Source organism: Myotis lucifugus, unplaced genomic scaffold (assembly GCF_000147115.1).
Source record: "Myotis lucifugus unplaced genomic scaffold, Myoluc2.0 scaffold_343, whole genome shotgun sequence".
Lineage (NCBI taxonomy): Eukaryota > Metazoa > Chordata > Mammalia > Chiroptera > Vespertilionidae > Myotis > Myotis lucifugus.
In genome coordinates, this window is record NW_005871391.1 from 528,566 (window position 1) to 541,371 (window position 12,806).

At 37.8% G+C, this 12,806-nt stretch overlaps 1 protein-coding gene across 5 annotated transcripts in view; it reads left to right on the forward strand.

Moving 5' to 3' along the window:
- CSGALNACT2 (chondroitin sulfate N-acetylgalactosaminyltransferase 2) overlaps positions 1-12,806 on the forward strand; it is a 37,725-nt gene that overhangs the window by 6,793 nt on the left and 18,126 nt on the right. For 3 of the 5 annotated variants that reach the window (XM_023764706.1, XM_023764707.1, XM_023764705.1), the window contains exons 3-7: positions 701-917; positions 2,819-2,920; positions 6,021-6,199; positions 7,788-7,882; positions 11,266-11,347. In XM_023764706.1, coding sequence (XP_023620474.1) covers positions 701-917; positions 2,819-2,920; positions 6,021-6,199; positions 7,788-7,882; positions 11,266-11,347 — 675 coding nt within the window. Of the gene's footprint in view, positions 1-700; positions 918-2,818; positions 2,921-4,463; positions 4,486-6,020; positions 6,200-7,787; positions 7,883-11,265; positions 11,348-12,806 lie in introns of those variants that run through there. The other 2 variants (XR_002832215.1, XM_023764708.1) reach the window with 2 other exon arrangements.

Sequence of the window (12,806 nt, forward strand, 5' to 3'; positions counted from 1 at the left end):
CTGGGGCCATGTAGCCCTCTTTATACCACCAGTGATTGACACAATGGCATTCAATTTATTTTTGTTGAGCTGAACCAAGCAATAGAAGTTTTAACTCTCAGGTCTAGAATTTAATATTGCTGGAAGTAATTTCTTTCTTTTCATCAGATGGTTAATAGGCTCTACTATTTAAAAATTCATATGTAAAAAGGAGTAATTGTCATGTTAAGTATATGTTATAGATTGAATGAATAATAATATGCAGAGCAGTGAACTTTTTTTAACCTCTCCTTTTATAAAGGAACTAGAGGCCCAGTGCACAAAATTCGTGCATGGGTAGGGTTCCTAGTGGCTGCTGGCTGCCAGCTGGTCCTCCCTTCCCTGGCTGCTGGCAACCAGGGCTTCCACACCACCCCCTGGTGGTCAGCGCACGTCATAGCAAGCTATTGAACTCCCGAGGGGACACTTTGCATATTAGGCTTTTACATAGATAGATAGATAGATAGATAGATAGATAGATAGATAGATGATAGATAGATAGATAGATAGATAGATAGATAGATAGATGTGGGGATAAATAGTGGGATAAATATTTTCACAAACAGATAAAATACCCTACAGATCTGGTTTCATACTTTTGATCTTTGAGTAAAATCAGTATTCACATTGAATGTATAAACTTTGACATGGAGACATCTTTGTCCCTCACTCTTTCTTTTAGGTTATTACCGCACCGAGAGAGATAAGGGCACACAGTATGAACTCTTTTTTAAGAAAGCAGACCTTATGGAATATAGACATGTGACCCTCTTCCGCCCTTTTGGACCTCTCATGAAAGTGAAGAGCGAAATGATTGACATTACTAGATCAGTTATTAACATAATCGTGCCACTTGCTGAAAGAACTGAAGCATTTGCGCAATTTATGCAGAACTTCAGGTAACTCTCAGGGCTTAATGATTTGTCTTAGTGTGCCTGAAAAAAAATTACACTTCACTTATTTGTCTTCACTGAGTATGATTACTTAGAATTACAGGATAATTTTATAGGCTTTAGGGAACTTTACTTTTTGATATTCTCTTTTTTTTAAGCTTGTGTAGCTTATTGTGTTTTTGACAATTTGAACTGTGTAGTAAATTGAGGGTGACAACTAAGAAATTACATTTGATGACCCTTATAAATGTGTGTGAATTCATGTTAGGACAAGTTGAATTTTTAAAAATAACTATTGAGGCATAATTTCCATACAATAAAATCCACATATTTTAGGTATATGGCTTTCATTACTTTTTTTTTTTTTTTTTTACAGAGAGGAAGGGAGAGGGATAGAGAGTTAGAAACATCAATGAGAGAGAAACATCGATCAGCTGCCTCCTGCACACTCCCCACTGGGGATGTGCCCACAACCAAGGTACATACCCTTGGTCGGAATCGAACCCGGGACCCTTCAGTCCACAGGCCGACGCTCCATCCACTGAGCCAAACCGGCCAGGGCAGCTTTCATGACTTTTGACAAATGTATACTCATGTAGCTACCTCCCTAATCAAGATATAGAACATTGCTATCTCCTCAGAAAATTCCCTTAAGGACAATTTGAATCTTAAAATTAAAATAAATTTTAAAAATACAGTAGGTCCTAGGGTTACGTCAGAGATCCGTTCCTGCAGTGCAACGTAACCTAACGCGATTTTCGCTGCAAGTGCAAGTCGGAACCCACCTACATAAGCACCTATGTCACTCACACGGAGCACATACACAGCAGTAATGAAGTGAAACAGTAAAAAAAAATTAAAGATAACAATTCCTGACCTTTACTTGTGGTAAATAAATAATAAAAAACATAAAGTACATATGTACATACGTTGAAATGACGGAACTTTTTTTTTAATAAATAAATGGGAGATGGTGACGCAACCATGAAACGACGTACGTTGAGTCCGACATACCCCGAGGACTGCCTTACAAACATTTAACTAAAAACGGGAGAAAGTTATTCCATGTTGGGAAGCAGAGACTAACAATTTTTGAAAGAATTTTTTGCCATTTAATTTGGATATTTTAAAATGCTGCAGTGTTAAAAGATAACCACATATTAGAATAACTATCTGGAGAGTTTTGCTTATTTGTTTTAATAATTGCCATGTTTTAAATACTGTAATATGCTAGTTTTGATGCTTTGTAAGCCCAGTCTTTATACTCGTATTGAAATTAATGGATTTAAAAGTTAGTTAACACTCTTGTGTAGCAGAATATCTAAAAATCATGCTTCCAAATGAGTCTTGTATGTTTTAAAATAGCTCACTTGAGATCTGATTTCCTAAATCATTTTTTATTGCCTTTCTTGGAATTGCCTTCAGAAGCTACATTATTCTTTACAGTAAATCTCATTCATGGCAAATATTCCCTGATGATAGGTGTAACTTCTGGTACTAGCCAGTCTGAAGACAAAATAATTCTCAAATCAAAAGATAAATATTTATTTATTTGTCTCTGAACTGATCGGACTTAATTCTTTCAGTAGTTTGTATTTTGCTTCTGAAGGCAATACCAAAGCAAAAATTCCCAAAATGTTTGAAGAGTGGCAATGTTGTTGGATTGCTTCCATGGCCTTTCCAGGATTACACTCATTTAAGACATATACATTGCTATTCATTTGCTATGATACCTTTAATAATTCAACAATATTGACACTTTTATATTTACTTAAAACTTCATGTGATTTTCTTTTAAATTAGTAATGCCTCACTCATTTTCTTGTTAAAGCTTCATGTGATTGCTTTCTGAATGAGCAGAGCCTCATATATTTTCTTGAATGAACTTTATTTTTCAATTCTGTTAGGGATGTATGTATTCATCAGGACAAGAGGATTCATCTCACAGTGGTGTATTTTGGTAAAGAAGGACTGTCTAAAGTCAAGTCCATCCTAGAGTCTGTTACAAGGTGGGTGAGCCATGTCCACTTAGAAGTCCTTGTTATATAACGTTAGAAGAGTGAGCATGTCAGATATTTAATGAGTTAATTTGGAATAGTTGCTGTTTAAAAGTTGGCTGAGCATGTGAATGGTGCTGATAAGTTCCTCATTTCACCTCTAGGTTCACTCATGCACCTCTAAGTGACCCATCTTCACTTAACTTCCTAGCAGACAGCCTGGCATGATCAGGGTGCTCTCACTCTGCAGCCCACTCACTTTCTATATGTTTGCCTCCATTTATTACTTCTTTATTTCCTCCTGTTGAACTCTTTCCCTTTTTCTAAATCTAATCCCTTCGCTTTGGTATCATCTCTTGAGCTTGTCCCTTGTTACCTGTCTTTCCATTTCTCCAAGTTCCTTCTCACCCTGTAAACTCTCCCCTTATCCTTACAACACTTCCACTGGACTCTACAGTATCCAGTCGCTATTGTTAGGTTCCTGTCCTTTCATAGCTAAACCTCACAGGACAGTAGTTCTCTAACCAAACAACGCGTATAGTACCTGGCACATAGTAGGTGCTCAGAGGTTAGAAGGAATGAATTAGTAATTCCTTAATACTCCATTATTAATTCCATAGCTCCTCAGCCTTTTCATCTCTAAGGACCTACTTGCCAAATTAAGCTTTTTCTTTGTCATCCTCTTTTATTACTTTTTTGACACCCGATGAGTACTTCTTGAAACGTTCCTCTGCTCTTTGTAAAATGTAAATATTTTGTAAATATACATATTTTATAATGTAAGATATTAAGTTGATTTTCTTTTCTGACTACACCAATTCTGTATCCTTTACTTGCTTCTTTGCCTTTCTGCTAGTTGTGGACACTCCCTAGGAGTCCAGATTTGGTTGGCCATTCAACTAACTTTCACTGAGTCCCACCAGCTAAGTTCGAGGTACCCTAATTAGGAGCCTAACGGGTAGTAGGAATAGGACTGGGCATGGAAGAGGAAATTGTAGTCCCTATTTCTAAGGGCTCTCTCATAGCATTGATGTGTAAAAACAAACATTGCCTTCTCCTGATGGCACTCTTTCAGTTCAGACTAAAACCATTCTCATGATCCCCTGAGATGTTGATGTCTGAGAGCCCACATCTTTCACTCATTCTCTACCTCTGATTAGTCAGTTCCTCTTCTAGGTCCTTTCCTTGCTGCTGTCACCACCTAGGTTCCCTCCCCTGCTTCATTTCTTCCCTTCTTCTCTTCCCTCCTCACCATTTTCAGGTCACCTACTAAGTGGCAAGCACTCACGTTGGTATTCCTTCAGCTGCATTAATCAAAACTCCTCTGTGGTAAATGATGGAAACCTGTCTTGAGCTTGCTTAAGGAAAATTAGTGTTACTGACGAATCTTGAATAATTTGCAGAACTAAAGAGGTCATTACAACCAAATTTGGAGAAGAAAACCAAAACAGCTTTGATATCTTTAGGGACTGGAACCAGAGACTTGAAAATTATCAAAATTCTCTTATCTTCTTGTCTGTTTTTCTTGCATATTGACTTCATTCTCCCCTTGCAGATTGTCTTCTTCCACATGTGAGGTGTGTGGCTGTTGGCAGCTCTGGCTCACTTCTTCTCAGCTTTGCCATTAGAGAGGAAAGAGCTTTCTCCCACATCCAGTTGAGAAAATCCCAGCGAGGAACTTTGCCCACTCTTGAGCCAATCATTATGGCCAGGTGGGGGTATTGTGATTAGCCCAGCTTGAATCTGGTCCCTGCTCCTAGGAAATTACTGTGATTGGGGTGCTCTATGATTACTTCCTCTACTTGCTGCTGGGAGTGTGAGGTGTTGATCAGCAGTTTCCCCAAAAGTAGGAAGAGATTTATATCCCCTAAGAAGGGGAGCATGGCCACTCAGAGCACTTGGAGTCCACTCCATACACTACTTGAGCCTTTGCTTCCATCTCTCCGTTTCCCAGTCTATATTATGGTAAGAGTGTTCTTTCTGAAAGTTCCTTTTTGATCCGACCATACTCTAGTGCAGGATTTCTCCAGTTTTAACATCAGTCACCTGGAAGGCTTATTAAGACACAGATGCTCAGCTGCCCCACTAGCATCTGATCCAGGAGTCTGGGGTGGGACCTGAGAATTTGCATTTCTGACGTGTGCAGGGGAAGCTGATGCTCCGCGTGCAGGGACTTCACAGTGAGAATCTTCCTTGCCTTTAGGACACTGACCAAGATCTTTACCTTCTCATGGAAGGAACTCCTCCGTCTGACCCTTTTCTGTTTTTCTCTCATTGTTCCCATTCTAGGATCCCTCTTTGCCAATTTGATTCATCTGATCCCTGTTCTTTAAATGTTTTATACTTTCTTACCTCATTGCCTTTGAGAATAATTAATTGGAACAACTTTACTCACCACTGAATTCAGGATTTTAACCAAGGCATAACTTAAATTCTAATTCTAACATCATCTCTACTCCAGATAGAAGCAAACTTTGTTTCTCAGAACTGCCGTTTATTCATTTATTCAGCAAACATTTACTGAACTCCTGCTCTATGAAGGACACTGTGTCCATAGTAATGAGCAAAACAGAATCCCTGCTCTCATGGAGCTTACATTCCAGTGGGGAGACTCTCAACTATGTCTGGTGGGACTAAGAAAAGCTAAGCTGAGCCAGGGGATAGAGATGAAAGAGGAGGTTGGAGCTACTTCCCATAGGGTATGAGGGTAGCTCTCTAAGAGGACATTTGAGCAAAGATCTGAAACTCAGTAGAAGAGCATTCTTTGTGTTTATCATTCATGTGGAATGTATTACTTATTACCAAACATTATGGCTGTTTTTCCATGTGTACAGTTCTTATCTTCTCCAATAGGCTTTTAAGATTCTGAAGGGCAGTGGTCCCTCAACATGTATAAGCCTCACACCACCATCATGTTGCCTCACAGGTGGGCATTTAGTGAAGATATGTCCCTGATGATTATACACATGAAGCTGATGATTTCCTTTCCCTATATGAACGTAGAACCAACATAATAATAATATCTGAAATGTAATTGTAAGTTGTAATGAAGGAAGAGAGTTGTTAAACTTGAAGTGGGACTTATAATTTGTTATATGTGCTTTCCTCATAGTGAGTCTAATTTTCACAATTACACCTTGGTCTCATTGAATGAAGAATTTAATCGTGGACGAGGACTAAATGTGGGTGCCCGAGCTTGGGACAAGGGAGAGGTCTTGATGTTTTTCTGTGATGTTGATATATATTTCTCAGCCGAATTCCTTAACAGCTGCCGGTTAAATGCTGAGCCAGGTGCGTAAAATGATAGTAGATGAGCTGAGTGTAGAATTTAGAACAAGGTCAGCATGTTGCATATTTTTAATTAAGTTAATTATGTTTTATAAAAGTTATATTAGGTATAATTTAACAATATTAAGTCAAAAGGTGAAAATGTGTCCCTCTGAAGTTCATACGCCTTGTTCTCTTATGGCCAAATTCTAATGTCTACATTTGAATGCAAATAAACAAATGCAAAGAAATAAAAAGTCTTGAAATTGACAAGGAGGAAGCAGCACCCATCAGAAAAAGAGCCAAGCCAGCTGTGTGGAGATATGGGAGAGTCAAAAGCACTCCATGTCAGGTGATGGCACCGGTACACACACGGGCATTCACACATGCTTGGTCTCCAGACTATGCATGTGGCATGATTTACTATAGTTTGCTTTATGTTATAGATACTTTTAAATGTATGAGCAAATGGCATTTTTATAAATCAAATCTATAAATGCTTTTAAATGTAATTTAAATCTTGAAAAGCTTTTCTGTATTTTAAGAATCTCATAGTGGGGTTTTTCAATGTAGAACTATTTATATCATGCAAATTATTACCACCTTATTAATTAGTTTGGTGGGATGTCAGGAACTCTCTTAGAGCCTATTGAGTAAGCAAGGGTTAGGTTTACTTTTGTTACACCAGACAGCATGAAATTCAAAATGTGTAAATTGAAGGAGATATTTGCTCAATGTGAAAGAAATGGTTTTATATCCAGAAATAGATTTGCCTCTGGGAGACTGAGCTCCTCATCCCTAAGTGGGTTTTAAGGAAAGTGAGATTAGTATCTGCTAGGATTCTTGTAATAAGAAGGCTGCTACCTTACATACAGGGTCCTTGACAACTACTGAGCACTTTATATTATCTCATCTGATTGAGGCCAGTCTTAGCAAGGGGTTCCCCGTTAAGGGGAGATGAGCTAGTTAGTTAGCTGTTAAGGTCCCTTCAGTGCTGTCAAGCTGAATGATAATGACAAGACTTTCTACAGGGGCTGTACATCAGGTATTTTTTATTCTTACCTTTCCAACTTTTCCAAATCTTGTTCAAATGTATCTGTAGTTCTATGTTTTCATTATTCTCTATATATCTATTCTTGTACAGTATTCTTTGGTTTTACTAACTGTTTCTATGGTTAATTTTGAAGGGTGAATTTAACATAAGTTTCTTGGTGACTGCCAAAGTTAACCTGTATATTCCTGCTAATTAGATGAAATAATGAGTAATAAATGGCTCACCTAATGAATAGCTGAGAAAATAGCTTTGTGTATCTCTCCAAAGTCAAGGGAATAAATGTGTGGAGCACCCTTTAGTGTGTTTTTTTCCTCTGTTGTTTTTCAAGGTTATAGTTCCATAGCCTGGCCTACTGATATGTTATAAAATCATCATCATGTTTATCAAATCAGTAGGATGTTCAGTAGCCTGAATATTAATAAAATACAATATTGATATAATAAAATCATCATATGGGATCAAAGAAAGACTTTAACAAAATATTAGTATATATTGTAATATAGATCAGTTCTTCATTTTATGACCTTGTGTGATATAGATGTATATTTTAATTTATAGGTAAGAAGGTGTTTTACCCTGTGGTGTTCAGTCTTTACAACCCTGCCATTGTTTATGCCAATCAGAATGTGCCCCCTCCTGTGGAGCAGCAGCTGGTAAGACTATCGCTGTATTATGAAAGGCCACAAAGATCCTTTCTAGGTTACTTTATATTTGTTTCACAAGTAGAAAACAAAATTTCAATAAAAAACTGTAGTTATTGTAAACACATTTTCATAGTCTCTCTTTGCTAGCCCCATAAAATACTTTGATATTTATTGTTTTAGAATTCTGTCATTCCAGAGGAAAAAAAAGTTTGGGCCACAGAGAAAACTTCATGTTTCAGAATGTGAAAATTTTAGTTATTTTTGCCAACATATTTATAGTAATACTAAAAATAAATTTAAAAAACCTTTTTAACTAGAAATTAAAACTATTAGATAACTAAGAAGGAATAACATACTATTTATTTTTGCCAAAATATTTATAGTAATACTAAAAATAAATTGTAAAAACCTTTTTAACTAGAAATTAAAACTATTAGATAACTAAAAAGGAATAACATACTATAGGAAATTACTTAAAAAGTCATGGCATGGGAATGTCACATGTCAGAACTTATACTAGTACTTACATCAGCATAATAGTTATAGTTACAATAGAGGCCTGGTGCATGGGATTCATGCACTGGTCGGGCTCATCCCGGTTAGCCGAGCTGCGCTCCCACTGTGGGAGTGCACTGACCACCAGGGGCAGCTCCTGCGTTGAGCATCTGCCCCCTGGTGGTCAGTGTGTGTAATAGCAACTGGTCGACCGGTTGTTCTGGTCATTCAGCCTTTCGGTCACTGGGCTTTTATTATATAGGATGAATTTTTAATTTTAAATAACTTACTATGTTAGAATAATTTAGGTTTACAGAAAAGGTGGGAAGATAGTATAAAGTGTTCCTAGATTTCACCCAGTTTCCCCTAATTTTAACATTTTATGTAACCATGGTACATTTGTCAAAATTAAAAAATTAATATTGCTAAGTTACTGCTAGCTACACTATGGAATTTATTAGGATTTCACCAGTTTTTCTACTAATCCCTTTCCTGTTCCAGGATTCAGTCCAGGATACTATATTGCATTTAGCCTAATTTTTTATTGTTAACATTAAGGAAAAATGGAAACAAATGAACTAAGAAATCAATTTAAGATGCTAAAAAATTGAATAACTCAGAGGGAAAAAAGATAATGGCATAAATTCATGAATCAAAAATAATAGTTTGACAAATATAGGAGGTTATTATGTGCAAAAAATTTTTTAATCATAAAGTAGGTAAATTCAAGGTAAAAAGGAAAATACAGCATTGAAATTTATAAGAAAATATTGAAAAAATGAATTTTATATATGTTTTAAAAATTCTAAATAGAAGGAAATATTTGAGAATTTATAAACCATAATATGAACTAAGTTTGTTAGTGTTTTATAAAAGCTGATGTTAGTATTTGGAAAAACTCACTAATGTTTTGTTAGTGAGTTTTTCCAAATTTTCAAAGAAGAGGTAATATTAATGCCATATGATCCACTTAATATATTTTATGAGAACAGTATATCTTCATACCAATACCTGGCAAAGAATGTACACACACACACACCCCTACCTATATCTTATTACTTAGGAACATTGATACATATTGATACAAATAGGGTCAAAATGGCAAATCAAGTACCCATATCTGCCTTATCTAGCATCCTAAGTCCTTTGTAAAAATAAATTAAGAAGAAAAAAGCATATTCGTATTGGAAAATTAGAGAATTACCCTTAATAGTCTAAAAGTTTGAGAAATCTCTGATTAATGGAGGAGAGAACAATCTGGAACATGTTCAGGAGGACATGGTGGAATATGTATTCTGCTTCTCCAGGGGGTTGCTAAGCAGCAGGCATCCCAGAGATTGGCCTGCAGTCTGAGGCAGTCTGTATAGTTCCTGGAGCCAGAAAGTTGGGGCAGGGTACTGAGAATATTGAGTTGTAGGGAGGATAGGGAGCCCCAGAATTCGAAGATGAGCTGCTGTTGATTTGTTGTACCCTAGACCATGTTCAGCCTCCTCCACTGTTACTGGAGAGAGGCCCCTGTAATCATAGCTAACAGCCGTGGGTTTTGAACAGTGATTTTGTAACAAAGGTGAGTAGCAGTTAACTAAGATCAGCCAGACACTTGGGGAAAACCAGTAACATGAAAGAGGCAGGGACTCTGTCACCTCTTACTCACTGCTGTGTCCCAGCTCCCAGAACTATGTCCACAGATTAAACACATTGCATGTGCAGTGGAGTATGAGTAAAATAAAAGAGGGTTATCAGGCTTCAACTTTTATTTGATTCTGGGGACTCAGTATCATCAAAGCCCTGAGTTTCTTTCTTTGCTTGGACTTCAGAAGTGACAGCTTTATTTCAAAGCCGGTTTCCCTCCTAGTGGAAAAGGACTGTAGCAGTTCCAGACGTTGCTATATCCTACACCTGGGATTGGCAAACTTACTCTGTATAGAGCCACATAGAAAATATTTGGGGCTTTACAGGCCATACAGTCCCTGTTGCAATTATTCAACTCTACCATTGTACCATGAAAACAGCCATAGGAAATTTGTAAACAAATGAGTATGACTGTATTCCAATAATAGTATTTACAAAACCTGGTGGCAGGCCAGATTTAGCCCAGAGGTTGAAATGTGCTGACTTCTGCCCTATTCCATCCAAAAAGAGCCAGTTTCTTCTCTAGTTTCTTTAGCTTTCTCAAAGGGACAGGAGGCTTTGTTTTCTAAAGTTCTCAACAACCCTCCCCTTTTTTCTAAAGCCTATTAATGAACCAGTTCCTTACTTAAGTGGGGTGAGACTGTCAGATTGGTATAGAGTCCTCAATGCCCAGTCTGAAGGTACAGGTGGAAGGAGTTTAGTTGAAACTCATAGTTGCATGGGGCCAAAACTGTACATACTCAGGAAGGGCATAGGGGAATGGATGCTGGGTAGGCACCAAATAAGGCCCACTCTGTACACTTGATCACAGTGTATTACAGTATGTGCATCTCTTGTGCTCCTAGATTGAATGAAGGCCCTTGAGGTCAGGCCCCACATTGCTTGATTATTAGTAACCTCAGCTTGCACCTTGTACAGGGCTTGAATTCAAATATATTGAAAGCAGCCAGATCCTTGCTTCTGGGGATTACTTAACAAGGTGTGGGGAAAGAGTAGGTTTATAGTTGTGAATATGCAAAACACAGTTTATTCTTGTATTATTAGTTATTAATTATTATTTTCCATATAAACAACTGTAAACCTTTTCCCCCCACTCTATATTTTTTGGTTTTATAAGGATTTAATAATATAAATACATGTTTTCATTATCAGCCTTATAAATGACTGGAAAATTATTTGGAAAGCATTAATTTTTTATTGTTGATTAAAACTTTTTCTAGTCCTTAAGGGACTAATTTTATTTATTTATCTTTCTCTAACGTAAGGTTCACAAAAAGGATTCAGGCTTTTGGCGAGATTTTGGCTTTGGAATGACTTGTCAGTACCGATCAGATTTCCTGACCATTGGTAAGTATACCTTACATTTAAGGATGGGACTTTATGAATTTACAGTACTACCTTATGGCAATTTCTAAAAAGTTTCAGATTTGAGTATTTTTCTATTAAATTATAAATGTCTGAGAATAGCTGTAAAGAGGAGTCTGGATATAGGAAAGGCAACGTGAGTTTATAATTATATTGTCTTTAAATAGCAAAAATGAGGTCATAAAGATAAAATAAAAGTGTAATATATTATTGTTTCTTTAAAACGCTAGTTTTGATATCTGTGTGACTTGTTACCATATTTGCAGTTGATTTGAATTCTCTAACAACAGATCTGTTGTAATCATGGATTGTTACAGCAGAAAGTAATGTTGAGTTATCTAGTCCAAAGGCTTTTATATTTTTTATTGAGAAATGAAACCCCCTTTAATTGTCTATTGAACTGTTATGCAAAATTCTAGTATCTAAAACAAATGAAAAAATAGCTGCTCTCTCTGACTCTGGTTGAATTTAGAATTGGGGTGGGCGGGGCTGGGAGTTACTAGCTTAGTCCCCTAAACCAGAGATGACCATGAAGAATTTGATTGAAGCTTCCTGCCCCACCTCGACTCCATTCTTACCCAGCAGAAAATAGTGTCAGTGCAGTTTCAGAAAGCAGGGTGAGACTTCCAGTCATGATGGCAAAGTAGGTGAACGCTGTGTTTGCCTGCTCCCACAATTACATCAAAACTACAACTAAATTACAGAACAACCACCCTTGAGAACCACCTGAAGACTAGGTAAACAGAACTCATATATAAGGATATAAAGAAGAAACCATGTCGGGACTGTTAACTGGACAGAGTTGTATAACAGGCTAGTTCACACTCACATGTGAATTAGGAGGGATATTTTGTCCATAGAGGTCCCCCCTGAGGAACAAGGGATCCCAGCCCCAAACCAGGCTCTGCAGCCCAGACCACCAGTGCTAGGGGCAGCAGCTTAAGAAACGCCAACTACAAATAGGAACTGAACTGTAGGGCTTTGGGGTGAGCACTGGAGGGGCAGATCTGTCCAAAACAAGTGCTGGCAGGCACCATTTTCCTTTGTTGAGCCCTTCCCCCACCCAGCCTGCAGGTGCAGGCAGGTGACAAATCTGAGTCTGCATGAAACTAGATAACACAGTTCCTACCACCCTAGTGATGTCCTGAGACCCCGCCCCACCCAACCTGTGCACCGGCCTGAACATCTTTGAGCAACTGTTCCTCACAAGCAATGGGCTGCAACCCATGCTGTGAATTCCCTTAAATCTCTGAAAAGTCCCCATACCCCAGACAAGCATCAACTGGCCTCAGCATGCCCTGTACTTCTTGCTAAGCGACCCTCAGCCTGGCACTAACAGCAGCCTGCCTTGATTCACAGCATAACCACACCCAGGTGCCTCCAAGCCCAGAACAGGCAGCTACCAAGAATTGATCACTTTGTACCTCCTACCAAGTGGCCT